We start from the raw sequence: 22,430 nt of genomic DNA on the forward strand, positions 1-22,430 counted from the left end.
TGCACCTCCCATTTCCTAAAACAGATGATACACAGGCCTGACTTGCACACGCGGGGTCTCATGGAGGTTCTGAAAACTCATCAGCTCTGTCTGTGGTGGGGTGGACCCAAACGTGCCAAGCTGTTGCCTGGAGATAATTTCAAAGAAATTAAGATCCAGAAAGACAGTGAAACCATTCCTGCAGAGATTCTCAAAGAAAAATGTCCCCAGTGCAGAGCCACAGTCAGGCTGGGTTGCCAAGGAGAGCAATCAATGGCTCTTTCAGTTATTTAGAGATGCAGCTCCAGCCCCAGAGCCAAGGTCTCTGAAGACCATGTGGCCTCCAGGAACAGCCTGAGTGGCCATTAGGCTGGCTGTTCTTCCCCATCCGGGTTCTGCTCAGTCACATGAGGAATGAGGTGCTACGCCTGGATCTGGAAAGTTTCCCAAATGTCAACGTGTCAAAGGTGTGGTCTCTGGCCCATGGCACTGTTAGAAGGGAGTGTGACCTTAAAGAAGTGGGACCTACCCAGAGGTTTTAGGTTCCAAGGGAGGAGGCGGCATGCCCTCAAAGAACACTGTGGGAACACAGTCTCTTCTGCATCTTCCTTTAGCTTCACGGCCACCTTGAGGTGCACAGATTCTGCCATGTGCCTCTGCCGTGATGTACTGTGTCGCCACGGGCCCAAAGCAACAGGGGCAATTGAAACCTCCAAAACTGTGAGCCAAAATAAACCTCTTCTCCATATCCTCCTATTCCACTTCCCAAGTAACTGAGATTAAATGTGTGAATCACCACACATGGCTTATTTTCAATATAGAGTCTTGCTTAATTTTTCCCGGTTGGCCTTGATCCATTGGTTCTGCTGTATCTGCTCCTATGTAGCTGTGATTACAGCTGGGTGTGCCACCATACGCAACCCAAACTTTTTGCTTTATATGTTAATTATCTCAGGTAGTGTATAACAATAAGGAAAAGCTGACTGATACATGGCTGCCCTATGGAAGCTGTCCAGTGGCCCATGCAGCTGGCTCACCACCCTGGCTCAGTAACCTCGCCATGCTACCCTCTCTCTGGCCTTGTCTCAAGAGTACTGAACCTGAACCCCTTTCTCCCCATCTCTGCCGAAATAGATACAGGGGTTGGAGAAAAGAGAAGAAAGTTATATATGTTCTAAGAAGTGAAAAAAGTAAGCTTCTGAACTGTATGGATAATCTACCACCCATGTAAAAAGTTAGGTGCGAGTGTACACATGCATGCACACAGATACACATGTGTACATGCACACATTCCTAATTGCAGAAAACATCTGTAGAAAGATATGAGAAACCAGTAGCACTGGTGGCTTCCAGAAGCTGAACAAGGTAGCTGAGGGCCTGAGATAAAACGAGGGCATGCAGTGAAGGGTGAAATCAGCAGGCCTGACCTGTCTCTCCCTTGCACGTTCCAAACAGACAACTGGCCTTGACCTGCTCCTGGGATAACCTCGAAAGTTCTTAGAACATCCTGCCTGACAGCTGGGGCCTAGGACCACACTGTCAATGTGATCTCTGGAGCGGCAGGAGACTGAGTGACTGAGGTCAATCTTGCAGGAGCTCCAGGCCTTTGTGACCAAGTCCTAGGAAAACCCCTGGTGCTAGGGCTCAGGTGAGATTCCCTGCTTGGCAGGACGTGTGGTCACTATTCAGAATCGAGTACTGTCTGCAGAATTCCACTGGGCCAAGACACCTGGGAGCTCATACCCAGCCTGGCTTCTGTCACATCCACCTCACTTCTTTACTGATTTCCATCTGTACCTTTTACTAAAATAAACCATAGCTGTGTGTGTGATGGCTTTTCTGAGTTCTGTGGAAGCACTGAAAGTATTCATAGTACGAAGAACACTAAGAAAATGTTAAACCTCCAAGTGACACATTGATGTTCATAATCTAAAGACAAACATAATGTAGTTTCTTCTCTATTCTAAGTGATCACTGTGAGTTTTTATTAATTATTTGTTGCCCAAAGAAGCCCCCGATCCTAGTGTGCCATCTAAATGGGCAGACCTCTCATTTTCACTTGTGGGTCCAGACACGAGCAGATAAGCCCATGACTTGCTAGTTCAGGAAAACGTGACTCTACTAACACGATCTGGGCAAAACTCAATGAATTTCTCTTTAAGTTTAAGGCACTTCTGGAAACTTACCAGTGCACATTTCTGGAAAATGACTCCATTCCCAGAATTCCCTTGAACGGCTCTTGAAATAGCTCCATACTACAACAAAACACAGACATCACCAGAAAGTGAGAAACACATCGTTTCGAATGCATGGTAAAAGTGAGATATGCTGAACTTTCTAGAGACGTTGGAGGGGTTACTTCTGCTAACCCCTGTTTTGATAATTCTGAAGATTTTTTTAAAGGGCATTCAAGGATTGGAAGTTCAAACCCTGAGGAAGGACGAATGAAGACGTGAGATTACACCAGAACCCATTCCCGGTCTGGGTCCTCGTGAAGGACACCTGTTGTCACAAGGGCTTAGCAAACCAGGGCAGACACTGCAGCAAGAGGAAAGTGGCCAGAGTGACTGGGAGAAAGTCACTTAATGGCTGCTAACACGTACCACGTGGCACAGCCTTAACTGGGCTGAGTTGGTACACTTGTCATACCATGGAGCATGTACGAAATACATGGCAGTGAGCTGGACCTGACACTGATGTGAAGAATTCACCCAGGTTTGGCCTCCACCAGCCTCACGACAGCTCCCATGGAGAGAAATCCAAGGAGACCAGGGCTCAGAACTGATGCAGCCTCCCCTGCCCTGGAAACCCGGGCTTCAGCTTCCCTCACAGGTGCAACTGCTGTCTGCTCACCTCCACCCCTGCCATTGCCCTTCACCCCCCACCCCAGGGCCCTGGTTCCTTGGTACACATGGACTGGACTGGGCCCTGACCTCACTGATGGAGCTTTCCTTGGCTCTTCTCTCTGAAGTACTGTCTGCTGTGCCCACATGCATTCTAAGTCACAGAGTGTCTCTCAGCTCTTAGTGACATTATCTTTATAACAATGGCTGTCACCATTTCACACGCAGGAATTCCAGTTCTCCTTACAGATAAGAAAACTAAGGCTCAGAAAGGTTCCCCGAATCAGATAAGCTTGGACTCAGCCATGTATAACTCCAAATCTTGTGATCCATCCACAAGACATAGCCCCTCTCCACAGCATCCCTTTCATTGTGCAGAAAATGAATGAAGTCAAGACAAGAGATGCAACTTTCTGAGGAACATTACTGATAATGTTAGACCCAGGCCTCTGAACCTGGTCGGACTTTCTGCCCACCACATGGACCTACTTCTTCTCTGCCATGCCATGACCCTAAACCAGTCTGAACCAGAGCCCTCAGCAGGAACCTGGCTCTCTTCCTTCTGGTCCTCACACAGCCTCCTGCAGACAAGAATCAACACACACAGCTAGCAGAGAGAGTCAATGCAGAGGGCTCTGAATGAGGAGGGTGCTGTTGAGTGAGGTGACAAGGTACCTGCTACCTGACAACACTGGAAAGGATGAAGAACACCCCAGTGGGTTGAAGGGTGACCCCCTCAAAAGATATGTCCACACACTGAACCTGTGAATATGACCTTACTTGGAAAAAAAGTGAGACCACAAACATAAAGTACCCATACTACACAAGCAGCATCACTTGTTAGCAGCTGGGAGCAAGTGAGTCTAGGAGGAGACAAAGCCACATGTCAGCAATGGCCACCCAATGCTGGGATTCAAACCTTCCATTTGCTGAAGTTCCCGTGTCCCACAGCAGGTTTGTCAAAAGACAAACAGGCCAGCCCCCCACTGATGACACCATGTAGTGAGAGAAAGGCTCTTCTGAGGAACACAGTCAGCTAAAAAAGTAGTTTCTTCCAATTCTGAAACTTGTGTTAAAGTAACTTGTTACTTACCAGGTGGTGTGCTACCTGGGGAGACCCTCTCTCCAAGAAGCTCTTTGGTGGCAAGGATGGCATGAAAGCAAATAAGGAATGAGTCCACGGCCCAGGGGAGGCTGCAGAAGTCTGGGGCGGGGTGATGACCTGGATTTTCATGTTGGATTTCATCCCAAGTGGTGCTTCTCCTGCAAGATGGAAATGCACGCCCATCCCATACCACAGAAAGGCCATGAGACACCGGTTAAACACAGAGGTAATTCATGGAGTGCAAAAGGGCTGGGAAGCTGTGCTGAACAGTGGTTATGCTAATGAATGAGTGATGAATGTCAGAAAATGAGACATGCTCACAGAAGCTAGGGGCTTAGGGAGTGCCTCTGAGGCTGGTCTCCTCATCCGTGTGTGCGTAATGGTGTGCATGCCTGGGCCTCAGTCACCACCTAGAACCAGCAGACTAAGGATGCTCCTGGGTGATCCTTACACACAGGGTATCAGACAACCCTGAGTTCGAATCCTGGCTCTGCTGCTCATCAACTATTTGTCCGTGGGCAAGCCACCTGACCTCCGGTGGCTCAGTTACCTTAACTGCTGAGGTTTGGATATGGTTGATTCCCCAAAGGTCCATGTGTTGGTCCCCAATGTAACAGTATTAAAAAGTGGTGGGATCTTTAAGAGGTGGAGCCCAGAGGTAACTGGGTCGAGACTGCCCTGGGAAGGGATTAACACTGGTCTCCTGGGAGTGCGTCAGTCTCCAGGACAGCAGATTGGTAAAGAAGAACGAGCTGGCTCTTCCCTGGTCTCTTGCTTCTCTCGAACATGCCCCTGACAGGCAATGTCACCTCCGTGCTCTGAACCCTGAAAACCCTCATCAGAGGCTGAAACGGTAGGGACACCCCACCTTGGATCTTTAGCCTCCAAAACTGTGAGCTAAATAAACCTCTTTTCTTCATCAAGTACTCAGCTTTGGGTGTTTTGTTACAGCAATGTAAAATGTACTGAGACATTAACTCTTAGAGTAACGGACAGAGGAAGCCTTGCTTCGGTGGGTCCTCTGAGTACTTGACTCCTACAGTGCATGCTCCAATGGCTGGCACAGCCAACACCGGTGTGTGGCCAGACACAAATGCCTCTGAGTCCTCCAAAGCAAAGAGACTCCCTCAACAATCTGCTCTATGTCAGCATGTTCTGAAAATTCATTAAGTGTAAGCACAGAAATGTCACTTAGGTGACCTCTGACTGGGCACCAGAGACCTCCCGAGTGGGTACTGCTGCAATGCCAGTCAGCCGTGGTGCTCTGCACAGGTCAGTGAGTCCCCAGAGCCTCTGCTCCTATCTGTAGGGATGCAGTTAGGACAATGAGCAGCCAGGGCTTGCCTTGGAACCAATTAGTCACCACACTGTACACCAGATGCTTAAGCTTAGAAATCTGCGCTTATATACAGAGGAGACAGGGTCTTGCTGTGCCACGCAGGCTGGCCTCAAGCAACCCTCCTGCCTCAGCCTCCTGAGTAGCTGGGCCTGCAGGCCTGCTATGCAGAGCTCTGTGTTTTGAAAATAACCTACATCATGGAGCTGTACTTCGGTCAACATTTGCCTTCTATTCAAATAATGTAGTCGAACTGGAAATAACTTTACTTTCCAGCTTTTCTCACCCAGTATATTGATAACAAGGTCTTTTAAAGTGCTTTTTGAACCTTCTATAGAATTGCAAAATATATGTAGGAAAAAAACTGAAAAGAAAAAGGTGTGAAACTGGGTCTTAGATAACATTAGGAATTAGGGTTTTTTGTTGTTGTTTCTTGAATAGTGTCTGTGGTTGATTCCATTCACGAAGCTGAACTAAGTCTAAAAGGTCCCTCTCTGAGCAAAACTATGCACACGGAGAACTCAGGTGTTGGCACCTGACAGTCTTTGTCATGGAACACACAGGTGCTTCCCAGCCTAGCTGCCAACTCGAGCTGGGAATGTTTGTTTGAGGACCTCCTATGTGTGCGAGTGACACTGGACACTCACCTCCACAGCCCAGCCCCTCGAGCTCAGGAACAAAAGACTGGCCCAGAAGATGCTGAACACAAAATTCTACAGCTTCTCCTGCATCATAAGGACTTCTGGCTTCTCTCCAGGCCCCATGAGCTCTTCCTGGTCTTGGGCCCTGGAGGGGAGCCCACCCCTACTCAATAGGAATACTGCTGTATGTAGAAAAGGGGGGCCCACTCGGAATGCGGTTCCAGCCCATTCAGGCCTCAAGATGCCACAAATAGGCACAGAAGCCAGAAATCTCTACCCCTAGTCTCAGGGACAGGTTCAGGGAAGGGAAGGGACCAACCACAGCCCCTTGGTCATCCTTGGAACTCATCCCAGGGCCTCTGGGAAAAGTCTCTTCTGTTCTATAAGAGCCAACTGGAAGGCCCAGCAAGCCCAGGACTGGGTCATATGGAAAGAGAGACCCCCAAAAGGACACTTCCTATCACAGCAGAGGCCCAGATGGAAAGACAAAGGAGGGTAGGACATCATGCCTGGGTCCTGCAGTGCCCTGGGCCCATGAGTTTTGGTTACAGGTCCATGCCCGCCTTTCTGCTTGTAGTCAGTGTTGGGGGAATTTTTGCCACCAGGTGTGATGGACTAACTAGTATCTCCCAAAGACACAGGTCGAATCCCAGGAGCCCGTGAAGGGGACCTCACAGAAACAGGCACTTTGCAGATGTGATAAACTAAGGGTCCTGAGATGGGAAGATAGCAGGTTACCCAGGTGGACTCTCAATGTCAGCTCCTAAGATGGGACAGACAGAAGGAAAGACAGGGGACTGACACTGAAGGGAGAGGCCCCTCTGCTGGCCTCAAAGAGAGAGGGAGTGCCTCTTGCAGACAGGGACCTGTGTGAGTCTTCATAAGGCCTGATGAACTGGCCAGGAGGAACTGATGGGGCATCAGGAAGCCAGAGAGAAGTCCTTATGATGCAGGTGTCCTAATGATGGAAGGGACACAGGCACTGGACAAGCCAAGGAAGCACCTGCACTTTGCCCCGTGACTTTGCCCCAGTCTGAGCTGAGTGCGACTCCCGCTCAGACTGCAGGAAAACAAGTGTGGGTTTTTAAAGCCTTGGATTTTTGAGATTTGTTGCCACAGCCACAGGAAATGGGCAGCCCTGGCTAAGGGACACTGTGTTTCGAAGGACGCATTGTTGTTTCATCCACCAGACTCCAGGGAGGAATGCAGACAGGCCCAACGTCCCCTAAGTTCTGTCCTGTGCACTACGCTCAAGCCCGCAGTCCATGTTTTGTAAGGGGGGTGATGGTGCAGAGGACAAACAAATCTGGAGGGAGGTAGAGGTGGCAACTTTTAGGTTCTGGCTTTTTTATGGTCAAAATGATAGCGCAGGCAGTTAGGTAGACACAAGCAGGTACGAGGGAATGTCCCAGACTACAGATTCCTTTCTAAAACCCCAGAGGACCACACTCAGGACCAAGGAGTAAGATAATGGCCCTATTTCCTCCCTATGGAGCCCACTCCCCATATCAAAGTCCCCAATATGCCCTGAGGTCATAATGACTGCTATATGCTATGATCTAACCCAGAAGAGCAAAAATGGATTAAATGCACAGCCACCTCCTCTCACCTCGGCAACCACTGTGCAGTCAACAAACCATTTGGGGGGTGCCACAAGGGGGAGGGCCTGATTTCATGACATGCAGTAACCCCCACCCTGCTGTACAAAACCCCAAGCCCCAACTGCTTCCAGCAGTCAATCCTTACCCGAACTGTCCACCGCAACCCTTGAGGCATACCATTGCTTTGCTACTCTTTGGTACTTTCCTACCCTTCTGGGTTCTTTTGCCTCACCGGGGGTAGCATCCTAATCTTAGGTATTGTACCCAAGAACCGAGGAACGCCTGGATCACCCCAATGCAGGTAACAAAATGTGGTCCTGAAAAATGGACCAGGAGCAAAACTTACCAGCAGTCTTCAAGTGGGAGCTTTCCACATGGGGCCAAATCACACGGGACAGGTCCTACAAAGTTAAAAAGGCAGCAAGTTGTTACTGAAGGAACACACTACTGAGAACAGTCACTGCCATGGAGACGGACACCCCCAGTAGCTGTGGACCACCACGTTGAAAGCACCCCACCCAGGCACAACTGCACTGCCGGGAGGCGTCTTGGAGCAGCACAGTGGGGCTGGAATTTCACAGTGAGACAGACTAGGGTTGGAATCATAGCTTGGTTTTCATGAACCCTGGCACTCTGGACAAGCCCAAGTCTCCAATTCCCAAGACTCTGCAAGTTGTCAGAGTGGCAGATACAACACCAGATGGGGAGTCAGGAGAACTGGGTTCTGGCTCAAATCACTTACTCACCGTGTGTCCTTGGCCAAATCCCTCAGCCTCTCTGGTGGATGACCAGTCAAACTGTGCACAGTAAAACCCTTTCACGGCACTTTGTGAACTTCCAGGCCCTGGAAAGGCCAAGACCTCTCTATTGTCTAACTAATTATAACAACAGCTGAGCACTGGCAGCTCATGCCTGTAATCCTAGCTACTCAGGAGGCAGTGATCAGGAGGATCACGGTTTCAAAACCAACCTAGGCATATAGTTCCCAAGACCCTATCTTGAAAATACCCAATGCAAAAAAAAAAAAAAGACTGGTGGAGTGACTCAGGTGGTAGAGAGCCTGCCTAGCAAGTGTGAGACCCTGAGTTCAAACCGCAGTGTCACCAAAAAAAAATAAGTAAATAAATAACAACTAGCATGGATGACAACACTACTAATAACGACAGCACTACAAGTGGATGTCCCCATGTTCCCATAACCATCCAGCTAAGCCCTCTCCTCTCTTCACTGCTATCTCCCCAGACTCAGGTAAGCAGGTAACTCACCCCAGGCCCTACAGGTGATAAGAGCAGACTAGCTGTGTGCTCATGGAGCCTGGCTCTGGCCCTGCACTGTCCACTCTCACTGGCACCAGAAAGGGAAAGACGAGCTGAGAGGGACATCAGGCCTGCCTCAGAGTCCAGCTCCAATGGCCTCGTGTGGGCAGAGGTCTTAGTCCTTTTGCGCTGTTGTAACAGAACACCCGAGAGCAGGTAATTTATAAAGAAAGGAAATGGTACCAGGAGGAGATGCTGCTAAAACAAACACCTTTGGACCTGGGTAACGGGTAGAAGTTGGACTGTGAAGGGCTCAGAGGAAGGAGAGCTCTAGGGAAAGTGGGAATCTTCCTGGATCCCTGCTACCTGAATTCTGTGCACCCTCCTTGGCTGCCCAGCTGTGGTTCAAGCTTGCCCTGGTATGGCTTGTGACACTGCTCTAGAGGACGCAAGCAGTGGGCCTTGTGAGGTCCACGTGGCACTGACTCTGCAGCTACACGGAGTACAGAGAACAGACACAGGGGTAGATACAGTGCAGAGTCCCCCCGCCACACAAAGGCCATGTCTGGTGCAGCTGTGAAGCTTGGGCTTCCCTGGGGGCCCAGAACAGCAAGGCCAGCCACCAATGTACAGTGCCAGCCTGGGAGAGCCATAGGCACTCACCCCAACCCGTAGGATCCTCTATGTGTGCATCCAGCAAATTTCTAGAGGTGTGATGTGAGCAGCCCTGTGCCTATGGCCTTGCCAGCTGACCTAAGGCTTCTCTTGGGCTGGTTCCACTCATTGCCTATGGCTTTCCATGGCAGATGCTCCATGTTCCTGTCATCTCCAACATCCTGGGGTCTCTGCTGCAGCTGAGGCTTCACCCTCACAGCTTCCTGCATTGCCCTCTCAGGGGCTGTCTGTAGGGACTCTGACCTTGTCACAGATTATCTGGTCTCCCAGAAGTTCCTTTGAAATCTGGTGGACGCCTCCATGATCACACACCGCCTGCATTTTTTGCACACCTGCAAAGCCGGTAGCACGTTGACAACACCAAGATTAGATGCCAGCCCAAGCAGTAGCCAGGCCCACTTGGACCATGGGCACAGCAGCCTAAGACTGCCTGGGTGGCTGAGCATGGGAGAACACTTTCTTTTTGGGGAGGATGCCCTAGCGGTGCTGTCTTCTCAAGGGTATTCCTCTCAAATGCGTTTATAATTTTGCATCCTTGATCCTGTGATGAATGGGGTCTGGCCAAGTTCCTGAGATGTCCTCAAGTCATCTATCCTACTATCCTAGTGCAAAGTTTGGCTTTCTCTTTCGTGGCCCTAATCTCTTCAACAACCACACCCTCCTTGCCCACAACTTTCACCATGCTCCTTTTCTGGTCAAACATTTTTCAGATCTTTCTACTTTGCTTTTTTCTCCTGATTCGCCCTGTAAACCTGGCCAAAAGTAGCCAGCAATAACCAAGTCACAGTCAGAATGCACAGTCTGAAATTTCCTCTGCCAAGTTAATTGGTCATTACTTTTAAATTCAGCCTCACTCAAAGTCTCAGGACACTGACAAAATGTAGACAATCTTTTTTGTGTGGTACTGGGGTTTGAACTCAGGGCCTACACCTTGAGCTACTCCATCAGCCTTTTTTTGTAAAGGGTTTTTTTCAAGATAGGGTCTCAAGAACTATTTGTCTTAGGCTGGCTTCAAACCACGATTCTCATGAAATCTGCCTCCTGAGTAGCTAGGATTACAGGCCTGAGACACGGATGCCCAGTGACAATTTTTTTTTTGGTTAGAATGTAACAAGTATGGCCTCTAGAACAATTCCCAGTTGAGTCTTTGTTTCCATCTGAAACCTTAGCTGTCTGCATGCATGTAGGCCTTCTGGTCTTCTAAGCGCCCACCAGAATCACCCACTAAGCTCTGCTCACCACATTCTAGGGCTTCCCTAGCCTACATCTCCAAACTTTTCCAAATTCCTCCCACGAACCAGTTCCTAAGGCTTCTGAACCACATGGCCAGATCAGTCACAGCAACAATTCCAATTCTCAGGGAATTCTCTCTTTTAGGTATTTTTCTCATCACTATGACAAAACACCTGACAGATAACTCAATGGAAAGAATTATTTATTTATTTAGACTCATGGTTTCGGAAACTACAGGCCAGAGCCACTAGGTTTTGCAATTCTGGACCTGTGGTAGGCAGAACATCACAGTGATGGGAGTGTGTGAAGAAGGAGTTTGTTGTCCTCATGGCACACAGGAAGTGGGGAGTGAGACGGGGGACCGGTACCAAGTCTAACCTTCAAAGGCATGCACCCAGTGACCTGTCTTGCATATTCACGTATATAGCATATTTTATGAAAAATAACTACATTTTCCAAAATAAAAATAAAGAGAAGAATGGAATTATTGTATACTTTCGCAAATGGTGCCTATGTCTGAGCTAATGGAAGAAGCTGAATTCTTAAATCTCCTTCTACATTCAGTCTTTCCCAATATTACACACTGTGTCACTTCTGAAAAGCCCATTGTGCCCTGAGAGAATGAGAGGAAGAGATAAAGTCTCAGTGTTACTCCAAAAACACCTCTGACTCCTTGGACCTGTGAAATGACTCAGTGATCCCACTAGTGGCAAGCTCAGTGCACAACCAATGCAGAAATGACAGAAGACACCCTGTCCCCAGGAGACCACAGTCCAGCAGAGATGGAAAAGCAGCCCAACGGTGAAAGATTCTAACACAGAGGGCTTGTGGGGTGGCTCAAGTGGTAGACAGCCTGCCTAGCAAGCATGAGGCCTTGAGTTCAAACCCCAGTACCTCCAAAAACAAACAAGCAAACAAAGATCCTACCACGGGGTGTCTGAGCATCAAGGGGCCAGAAATAGTGAACTATGCCAACCCCCCTCCCACCTGGGCCCCTCACTCACCAATGTCTATGCACCTGGGATGTTCCTCCCACCCTCTCCCCAGCTAAACCTAATCATCCTTCACGTCTCCACTGAATCACCTCTGTCTGCTCCAGACTGATTGTCCCTCCTCTTTAACCATTCTGCTGGCTCCTCACTGTGCAATGAGGAATTTATCTCTCCAGCCCCCTGTACACAGCTCTGAGCAAAGGTGGGTAAATACATACAATGGAGGGAGGCAGACATTGCTGAAGACTTCAGACAACCACAAGGGGAACATCTAACGGGTGCCTGCAGGGATCTTGCTCTAGAGACAGACTCTTTTCTGAACCTGAAGCCCTGGGGCCATGACTTGCTCCAAGTCCCTGGGGGCCTTGATTTTGTCTTCTGTAAAATGGGCCACACACTTCCCACCTCTCTGGCAGAAGAAGGGAGGACACTGGTGAAAGCATTCTAAAACCCAGCACATCAACAGAGTCTTGTGAGAACTGAGAAAATGTGTGATAGGGTACAGCACCCCCTTAACACACCTGAGCCTCTGCTGCAAATGTGGTGAGTGTCCTGGGGTCTGAAGGTGAGTGGCCAAGACAGGTGGGAGCCCAGGGGGAAAGCTGGAAGGACCCCTTGGCAGAGTCAACGGGCCAGATCACAGCCAGGACATTCATGGGGCTAGAAGCTGGCTCTGTGGCCAGGAGCCATGGAGGGAAGAGGGAGGAAGGAGGGTGAGAAGAAGAAGGGTCAGATCCCCCAGAGATCTGGGGGGGAATTGGAGGCAGAGAGCACACATTAAGGGGTGGTGGGAATCAGGGGGAAAGTCACAGAGGACCCTAGCTAGGCAAGTGGTGGGGTGGAATCCAGGGGCGGCCAGCAGTGGGGAGGAAATAAGGACTGACATGGGGGTTAATCAAGAGGAGGAGGAGGGAGGAGGGCTGATGACCAGGGTGTGTGACGGGGTGGTTGGAGGGTGACAGCCAGAGCCCTGTGCCATTCCAGATCTGAGACTACAGAGCAGGGCCAGGGTGAAGGGAACAGTGGCTCAATTGGCTGGGACAGTAAAGTCAAGTAAAACTCCCTCCAATATACCCAGTTCTCCTCTCGGGAACACCCCCTCCCCCCAATTACCTGTGAGGGACAGATCACAAACATTAACTGTTAACTGAGCAGATGCACAGCGACCTCTGGGGGAGACGCCGCAATGGCTTGGTTGTGCAAAACAGAAAGGGAGGCACAAGAAGTGAAGTGAGTTGCCCTGGGACACAGAGCTCCTAGGGTGCAGAGCAGGAATCGAACCCTGATCCACGGCCAAGCAGCAGCCCGCAGCCACCACCCCGCTGTGCCCGGCTCAGAGCGCCGGGGTTCACGCGGAATGCACCTGAGGGCCTCCGCCAGGCATCCGGTTCAGACCCTGCCCTCCCTTCCTGCTCCAGTGCCCCGCACCAAGGGCCCTCTCCACCGCCGGTGTAGACGGGTGGCGCCCGGGTGTAGGCCTGAGCCTGCGCGGGCCCTGCTTACCTGTGCGCTCCGCTCGGGCCCCGTCCCGCTATGTCTAGCAGGGGTCTCCAGGCCTGGTCCAGCTCCGGGGGCTGTAGGGAGTTCGGGGGGCTGGGGCGCGCCGATGGGGTGTCCGGGGCCTGCGGGGAGCCAGCCCCCGGCCCCCAGCGCCAGCGCCGCGGCCAGGACGCCCCCGGCCAGCACCCGCGGGACGCCTCCCCGGGCGCCCGAGGGGCCCATCGCCCGCTGGGGGCGGGGGACCCCAAATCCGCCGGCGCTGCGAGTCGCAGGAGCTTCCGGACCCCAGGCCCGCCCCGCCGCCCGCGGAGCATGCTCAGAGCGAGCAGCCGCGCAAAGTTTCCCTGCCACCCGCTCCCGCGACTGCCGCTTGGGCGGGACAGCGCCGGGATCGGCGGGACAGCGCCAGGATCCGCGGGGCAGCCTGCGGCCTTCCGCGCACGGCAGCAGCCAGATCACATCGGGTCGCTCTCCCGACCCCGAAGACTTCACTAGACCCTCGAGCTCAAGCCTCTCCTCCTGGAAATCTCAGATAGACCGGGCTGAATCCGGAATCGTAATTACCACCCCTCCGCAATACCCTCCCCATCACCACCACATCCCCCACACCACACCCCTCCCCACCACCACCACCACGCTGCTCCCCTATTAGAAAACTGAACTCAGAGGCAGGACAGGGTCGGGGCAGAGAAGCCAGGGTCACTCTTACTTCCTGTGGGGTTCTGTTCAACCCAGTCCCTGCCTTGGGAGGGACGGGCCTGTGGGGAAGGAGGTTCTCCGCTTCTTCTGGCTTCTCCATCACCTCTTGGACCTTGGTGACAGCTCAGTCCTGTTCACTGGCTCCTTTCCTGGCAGCCTTTCTGCTGGGCAGCCTGTGTGGGATGTCTGCAGATGGGGGCCAGGGAGCCTAGCACCAGGCAACCCCTCTTCCCCTCCACCCCCCACCACCCGCCAGTCCAAGGACCAGCTAGCTGTTCCTGACCTGATGTAGAGGAGGTACTGGGGTTTGAGGGTCTGAGAACTCATTAGCCAAGCTTTCCACTTGGCTCAAAGTCAGCTCAGCTACCTGTCTCTGTTCTTGTGGTCAGCGAGAGAAAAATTCAGATGAGTCGCAAAAATACAGTGCAAGTGATACTAAGTTTACTAGGAAAGGAATTTGGTATAACAGGATAAAAGTAGGGAGAAATGGGAGGGAAAGGAGACACATTTCCTGCTCCCAGTGGCAGTGGGTGATTTAAAGGATGATGTTACTATTCCAACAACTTTACAACAAGACAAAATGCTAAGAACATTACACATTTTAACGGCTATCCCTCGAACCCCTGCACTCAGGCGATGTCCTGCCTCAGCCTCCTGAGTGCATTGAGTATCTCGCACTACAGGAATGTGCCACTGCAACTGCCTTTTAAAAGTTAAATTCTGAGTATCCAAGGAAATCGGGCATAAGCATAAGGTTATTGTCCCTAAAGTGTTCCCTGGGGGCTTGGAGATGCTTCTGAGCAAAAGTCTAAGAAACTCTACATAGCAGATCTGTGTGTGCCTAAAGCCACACAGACACAGGTGATGTACACACTGCCATACTCCTTGCAAGACCGCATGGGTTTCTTCTCCTTTCTAGCTGTCAGTTTCTCCATCTACAAAAAGGGTGGACAATTTGGGTCATTGCTCCCATGTTGTCCATCTAGAGGGTAGATGAGAAGCAACCACAGACACTAGATGGACGGTCAGGTTAAAAGCACAGAGTAGCCTCTGTTGAAGCAGATACCATTGGTACCCCCTGCTCTCATGAGAGTAAGAACGTGTGTACACACATGTTCACTGCTGCACCCCCAGGACCCAGGACAGTGGGCAGCATCTGTCCAGTGTTTGCTTAAAGAAAGAACAAGACAATGACTCGTCTAATTGCCTCCTGCACAGCCTGGAGAGCTCAGTTGCCTGGGCCTCAGGGGTTCACGGCTAGCCTGGCCTTGAGCAGGTTCTCTGCAAAAGCCAAATGAATGGATGACCACGTGCTGTCTCGGTTTTAGCAGGGCCTGGGCATGACAGTCGCTCTGCACACTGTCTTAGGGAAAAGCACTGATCCTCCGCGGGGGAAAACAGAATTAAAACTTCAAGCAGACAAATTCAGAGGCACTGGCGGCCCTGTGGCCCAAGGAAGGCCAATGGGTCGGGTTAGCAGAAGGGCTGGATAGGGACTTGCTTTGGGTCTCTGGAAGATCGTGCGCTCGGACCACACAGGATCTTCCTCCTGAGGGAGGAACGGGAGGGGTAGTTTACTGCACCACCCCACCGTGGAGCCTGAGAAAGGAAATCAGCGCTCAACAAACTCAAAGGAGCGCCTTCCTTGGTGGCTCGGTTTTCTCCGGGAGCAGGAGGCGGGGTGTGAGCGCAACTCCCGGGAGGGGTCCTCTGGAGGCAGGCGTGCGCTCCCGGGCATGCTCAGTGCACGCAGAGCTGGGGGCGGGGGGGGGGGCTCCAAGTTTTGGGCTGACGGTCCAGGCTCCTCCCTCGGCTCGGGCGGAGCCGGGAAGCGGCGGTGGAGCGGGAAGACGACTCACTGCACTGACTGGAAAGTTGGCGATCGCGCTGTGTCCTAGGCCACTGGGGCTCTTCGACCTGGAGGGGACGGAGCGGCGGGTCCCCCGCCTGAGCGTCCCCGATGGCCCGCGGCGCGGCGGCCTGCGCGAGCGAGGCGCGGCTGATGCTGGGCAGGGACGCGTTGCGGCCGGCGCCCGCGCTGCTGGCCCCCGCCGTGCTGCTGGGCGCCGCGCTCGGCCTCGGCCTCGGCCTCTGGCTCGGCTGCCGCGCTGGCCGCCTGCGCCCCCGGCACCAGGTGCGTCCGCGAACGGGCCGCGGCGGGGCGGGCGGGGCTCTTGGGACGCGGTCCTCCTCTGTCCAGGGTCCGAGCTTAGGCTCTGCGGTTCCCTTGCGCGCACCCGCCCAGGCCTGGGTTCTCCAGGGAGGAGTAGCTAGCCAGCAGGGAGTTCAGAAGGAGGCTACAGAATAACCTAAGAGCATTGGGCTGGGGTCCCGCTGACCTGTTTGCCGAATGTGGCCTTGGCCTCTAAGCCTCTGTGGCCTCAGTTTTTCTCATCTGTAGGAACACTGGGACCGGCTGCTGTCAGACGTGCCCAGCTCAGAGTGATGGGCAAAGGAGACTGGGATGCCCACCCCCGGATGCCCACTCTGGCTTCAGCGCTTCCTTCCCCACCCCGTGGATTGCATGGTCCCCTAGAGACCCAGCTGCCCTCCCTATTCCTACTGTAACAGGTTGCTAAGTAACTTCAGCCAGGAGCAGGGAGCTGGATGCCACATTGATGAGCAGGTGGGACCTGGCCCTTGGTAATGGAGAAATAATAACGCCAGCATTTACTGAGTGTTGACTATGCCAGGGACTGAGCTCAGCCCTCTGCCTTAATTTCCGAGTTTCTCAAACTGCTTTGAGTCAACTCTACTAGTGGTCCCATTTTGCAAATGTGGAAGCTGAGGCACAGAGAGGTTAAGTAGCCTGCAGAATAACAGGCATATGTCAATCCCCCAAACCACTGTGTTCCATGTGGACAAGGGCGAGGGGTGGCTAATGGACGCTTACATGACAGTTGTGCTAGTGACCCGGGATATTGATGTTGGTGACTGTCTTAGGTATTGCAGGCTTCAATCAGTAGTTGTAAGATAAATTACTATTTTGCATCTTTGCAACTTCGACCTGTTTGAGGGATAGTCAGGTGGAATCAGAGACAAGGTGACAAGATCTTGCCAAACCACCATGCCCCCATTCAGAACCCTTGAGAACAGGAGAAAGTCTGGTGTGGTCTACATGTCAGCCTAGGCTCTTCTGCCACGCAGGTGACTGGGCAGTGTCTTATTGCCAAAGGCTGAAAATGTAGTCCCAGGTGCTTGTAGGTAAGTTTGGGGTTTTCAGGTCCAGCTGGTGAGTAAGACAGATTGATGTGTTGGCTTCTGTGCAAAGAAGGAAAGGGAAGTGACAAGGGACAGCTGGCCCCTGCAGTGTTTACCAGCATTTGCTTCTTAAGCCTCACTCCTAACCCACGAAGTGGGGAACTGTCGTTTCTCACTTCACCATGGGACCATAGAGCCTCTGCAAGGGTGTTATTCATCTGGGATCATATGGTCAATTTCCAAGGTCACACTGGAGCTGGACTTGGACCCCTGAGTGTATGACACCAAAGCCAGAGCTTTAATCATCTACCCTCGGGTGAGGTGCTAGTTAGGATCCCCCTTGCTAGAGTCAGCCGAGGTTTGCTGGTTTAACCAAGCTGTCGGAACGGCCCAGCTGGCTAGTTGAGGGGGACGGTGGGATCAGGTGGTAGCCAGGGAGGGGCTCTGACAAGGGTAGGGCTGGCAGGATTTCTTAAGGTCTGATGTTATCTTTGTCTCCTTTCTAAGAGGACCCCTTTCCTCCTGTCTCCTCTCTCAGTCTCTGTTTCTAAGGTGCGCATCTGAGGGTGCCTCTCCTGATTGGAAACCTCCAGGCACTCCTGGTGGCCTCCAGGAGACAGTGTCCACTTCCTAGCATGGTGCATCAGGTGGGTTTCTCTCCCCAGAGCACCCACCCTGGCAGGCAGGTGCAGGGTCACCCTCCCCATTCTGCTGTCAGTCACACAAGATGCCTTGAGATCCTCAGGTGTCTCTGAGATTCTGCACATCTCTGCGGGCAGGGACCTGTGCTGCCTCTGTCCTGCTCAGTCTCAGGACCCAGAGAGATCACCTGGGAGACCTTGCCACTGTGTTGCAGGAGTTTGCCAACTGAGATACAAGCCTTTGAGGCAAACAGCAGGAAGCAACGTTTTATTGTGCCAGCACAGACTCAGCGGACTCATGTCCAAAGGCTGAGCCCTGAGAACAAAGGGGTCTCCCTTTATTTGCCCTTGCAAGCAGGTTACAGAAGCAAAAAGCAAGGTCTAATCCATGTATGGTTATATTTAATTTGATTGGCTACTTTACCTTAGTGCTATGTGACTTTCCCCCACTCAGTGCTATGTGACCTTCCTCATGTTCAGATTTTTCAGGTTTTAGCTCTCTGCTCTGCCATCTCTACCTCCCTGCTACCTTCTCAGGACTCAGGTCTAGTCTGTTTTCCTCTGGTCCTCCTCCCTGCTACATTATTCCCCCCTTTGATGCTTGGACCCACCTAGGTCAAAGAGAATCATCTTAACTTAGGGGTTTGTATTTTTATAGTATCATTACATGTGTGGCCGTTTTCCTTTTTATAATGGCCCTTATAGTATTCTTGATAGACCGCAGCACCAGGGGAACCAGGCAGGCAGTATTAAGCATGTTCCCAGGACTAGACGTATTGCCCCTACCAGGGTTTTGAATCCACCTAAAGCAGAAAACCATCCTCCAAACAGGTCATTGGGATCCCATCCTCTCTAGGTCTGGACAGGGACATGGGCAGGCTTTCTCATTTTGTCTGTGATTTTTTTACAACCTCTTTATTTTTCTTTTACTCATTAATCTGCAAGCAGCAGTTGTTTAGGTTACATTTTTTTTTACAGACTTTTTCCTCAGAAGCAAGCAAATAGTCTAAATGTAAGCGGTTTTGATAGATGGCATTGCACATCTTAGTGCTTTGCTTTTTCAGCAAATTGAGAGCTCTTATAGTCTTAGTTATAATTTTAACAACAGCCTCCAGCCTGATGATGCAGTTGAGCATATATATAGGGGTGTGATACCCCCAGGACTGTCTTTTGCCCAGGTGGCAGGACCATAGTACTGGATGATTTACTCAGGAGGCCATTTGTCATCTTTTTCCCAAGCCCAATGGTTTACCATGTTGGTCCCCCCACAAACATAGCATGAAGTGACATTTAGTTTCTGGGCTATAGACTCAGCCAGCGAGAGGAACAAGTTTTTAGCTTTGGCAGAGTTGGAAAATTTACTCCTCATCTCCTTATAAAAGGAGTGAAAAACTTGGTATGAGGAACTCTCATGGGTAACGGTTACTAATTTGAAGTGTATCAGACTCTCAGTGTCAAGACTCTTTATCTATTTTTATACAAATTATTTGTCCCCATGTCCAGATGGCTTAAATACAGTGAAATTTACAGGGTTACAGGTGTCATGGGTGTAGGTAGGGACAGCTTTCCCCTTGTGAAGAAGGCTGCATATTTTGTCCTTTGTTAAACCAGATCAATAACAATAAATAGTAATTATGCATCCTGCCCAAAAGAGATAGAAGAGAGCAAATAAAAAACCTTTCACCATGAGACCAATCAGCGGGGCGGTTTCTGCCAAGCCTATGGCGAAGACTAGGGTGAGAACTACAGCGGCAGATACAGACAAGGGATGACAATGCATTACAGTGAGATAACTGGGGTGAAAAACAATCCATTTGTCCTGTTGGAGAGTTGACTCCTCAAGCTTCTTCAATGCTTAGACTAGTCAGGTTCCAGGCTGACTAGAACAGGGCTGTCATCCGTTGTTTTTGGTCCCCTGTTGTTTCCTGGGAAGCAGAGTTCTGCTGAGGGAAGGTGCTCAGGTTCAGAGGGTGATCCTGCATGGTGAAGCTGATCAGGGATGCACTCCCACTGGAGAGAAGCTGGCTTGACTTGGCTGTGGTGGATCCAAGGAGCAATCACCACTATTTTAACTGCAGTGGGAGTATTAGACAAGATAACAACAAAAGGGCCTCTCCAACGGGGTTTTAATGAGTGGACATTATATATATGTGTGTATATATATATATATATATATATATATATATATATATATATATATTTAATCCAGACAATGTCTTTTTTTTTAACTGAGTAGAATCACCAAGGCAACAATATATTATCAGTATTATGTTCTAGAAAACACATTGTTTTAAAAGTTAAAAACACCATCTTTAAGTATCAAAGGACATGTTTAGAACCAGTAAAAATGGTTATTTTTTGTCTCTATTTAAGTAAAAGACCCTGTCTAAAAATATGTTTGTGTCTGGAAGGGCTTTAATGCCAGATAGCCACTCATGCATTAAGAACCATTTTCTCAATCCTGTCAGCCTTGGTTATTTTTGAGAGGTCTGGCACCAGTGATTCCATTTGAACTTTAATGGCATTCTCCCCTTGTCTCCAAACTGTCTCTGAGCAGTCTCTTCTGAAGATCTGTCTTCCATCCAAGTACTGACCAGGCCTGACCCTGCTTAGCTTCTGAGATCAGATGAGATTGGACATGATTATGGTGATATGGCCGTAGACTGAAGATCTTTCTTGATTGGTTGCTCTTTCCTGGATTTTGTTTGTTTGGTTGATTTTGGTCCCACATTGTGGGGGAAATAACAAACATATCAGGTGGGAGTAAGTGCCAACTAGACCCTTTTGGCCAAATTTAAGCAACAAAGAGGCTTAAAAGAGTGGCTCTTAGGCAGCAGGCTTCTAGACAAAGACAATACAAAATAAAATCTTAACAAAAGCAGGTGTCTGAAAAGTTAACCTGGTTAACACATTGGTTACTAGAGTCATTTTTTTATGAACTGATGCCCCAGAAAGATCAGAACTATAATGACAAAAACTTAAGAGTCATGGTTAAAATTCTGATGGACAATTTAGCATCTAACAGAACAGTTTATCAGTACCACTAACTTTTTGTTACCGTGTTTTTTATTTTTTAGAAGGCTTGATATACTTGAAAAACATAAATATATTTAATATATAGGAACCAGCAACAGCATCACAGTTCTATAGAGGTTATATATACATATTAGTTTAGCTGTTCTTGAAGTAAAACCTTAGAATTTTTTTCAGTTGTAGGGGGGAAGAACAGTTTTAGTAAACTCAAATAGCCCAGTCACAGACACATACCTATAGGGTACCAACTGCATTAGAATCACCCAAGACAACAGTTGTTTAACCATGAGGTCATCTAGAAAAGTTTATATAAGCTGTTAGAAAATAAGAGGTATGGAAGAGGCAGAGAGATGGCTCAAACACAAGTACAGGGTTTATTGTTTAGACAGGAGCCCTGTGAGGGGGACCCCAGAAGAGAACTAGAGCCCATTGCCATACACAGGCTTGAGCTGGAAATAGGGGGCTAGTGGAAAAGTACCAGGAAGGTCACTAAGGGGTGTTTTGCTGGGCAACCAAGGAAGATAAGTTGTAGTTAGGTCACTGTCTGCCCAAATGTCCGTGGCATCTATCCAGGGAGATAAAGGTAAGCTATCTGCAAGGGGTAGGAAATCTAGTCCTAACATGACTGTCCTCATTGTTAACCCCAACATAAACCAACGCCTAAATGAACATGACTCAGTTACCTTAGTAGTTAAAACTCTGACAAAAATCACCAGAGAACACAGGTAAATATTTATGGAGACTAAGTATAGAGTTAGGAAACCTAGTAGCCATGAATCATGGCTCAGATGTTGATAAGAGATCACATCCCAGATTGTTGACATTAACAGATGGCTCATGAAAATAGAGCAGGATCCCACCACCCTGTAGTCAACGGAGGCCCCCTAAAATAACAGGCCCAATCTGGCCATCCCAGGTCAAATATTCCCTCCATTCAACATGTGGAAGGAGTAGGACTAACACCTTCACTCTGTTGAGTCCAATAAAAGCTGGAGGTCTTGACTTCCAGTGTAGTGCTCCTTTTTGAGTTTGTTTTCTTTGTCCTATCTGGAGGGTGCACTTTGGCTTTACGTAAGTAAATCTGTCTTAACCCTCATATCAGTGCAGCAGCACTCCCTGTGCTCAGCTGCCTCTTGTCTCTCTGTGTTTTAATAAACTCTTGTTGTCTTGACAAATTTGTGGGTTAACCTGTGGCACCAAAAATTCCTGACAGTTACCTTGACGAAACAAAACCATTTTAAGACAATTTTTTGTAAATGGCATTAAGAACAATACAATATTTTAAAGATAGCCTTGTTGTTTTGAGCTTAGAGAATTAAGTTTTAGTTTAACATCAGTACATTAAATTTTGACCTTACAAAACCTTTAATGTAACTGGATTTTAGTTAATCACTTACATAAGAATTTATAATCTCCATCTTTTATGACAACTTATTCTATACCTTTATGACAACTTATTTTGTATCCCCCTGGGGAGCTTGTCTTTATCTTTTTTTAATCTAAAAGTATTTTTTTGCCTTTTATTTTTTAAAATCCATATTCTTAATACCTTTTATATATTTTTGTTACTTGTTGAAAATAACTCATAAAATCTTTTTGCTTAGAGCCTTACATTTGTATGAAAAAGCAAGAAAGAAAGCAACCTTGAAATTATTTTTGTATAAAAGCATTTCATAGAAAGCTCATTTGTTAATA

At 49.5% G+C, this 22,430-nt stretch overlaps 2 protein-coding genes across 10 annotated transcripts in view; one reads left to right on the forward strand and one right to left on the reverse strand.

Moving 5' to 3' along the window:
* The window catches only part of Evc2 (EvC ciliary complex subunit 2), a 112,005-nt gene extending 98,602 nt beyond the window's left edge, over nt 1–13,403 (reverse strand). For 3 of the 6 annotated variants that reach the window (XM_074042646.1, XM_074042647.1, XM_074042650.1), the window contains exons 1-4: nt 13,165–13,402; nt 7,852–7,906; nt 3,916–4,085; nt 2,166–2,234 (exon numbers count right to left, since the gene is read on the reverse strand). In XM_074042646.1, coding sequence (XP_073898747.1) covers nt 2,166–2,234; nt 3,916–4,085; nt 7,852–7,906; nt 13,165–13,383 — 513 coding nt within the window. In that variant the 5' untranslated portion in view covers nt 13,384–13,402. Of the gene's footprint in view, nt 1–2,165; nt 2,235–3,915; nt 4,086–7,851; nt 7,907–13,164 lie in introns of all 6 variants that reach the window. The other 3 variants (XM_074042645.1, XM_020178365.2, XM_074042649.1) reach the window with 3 other exon arrangements.
* Nucleotides 13,404–15,674: 2,271 nt separating this feature from the next.
* Evc (EvC ciliary complex subunit 1) overlaps nt 15,675–22,430 on the forward strand; it is a 59,463-nt gene continuing 52,707 nt past the window's right edge. For 2 of the 4 annotated variants that reach the window (XM_074042651.1, XM_074042653.1), the window contains exon 1: nt 15,676–15,994. In XM_074042651.1, coding sequence (XP_073898752.1) covers nt 15,821–15,994 — 174 coding nt within the window. In that variant the 5' untranslated portion in view covers nt 15,676–15,820. Of the gene's footprint in view, nt 15,995–16,153; nt 17,709–22,430 lie in introns of those variants that run through there. The other 2 variants (XM_074042652.1, XM_074042654.1) reach the window with 2 other exon arrangements.

Source organism: Castor canadensis, chromosome 9, assembly GCF_047511655.1.
Source record: "Castor canadensis chromosome 9, mCasCan1.hap1v2, whole genome shotgun sequence".
Classification (NCBI taxonomy): domain Eukaryota; kingdom Metazoa; phylum Chordata; class Mammalia; order Rodentia; family Castoridae; genus Castor; species Castor canadensis.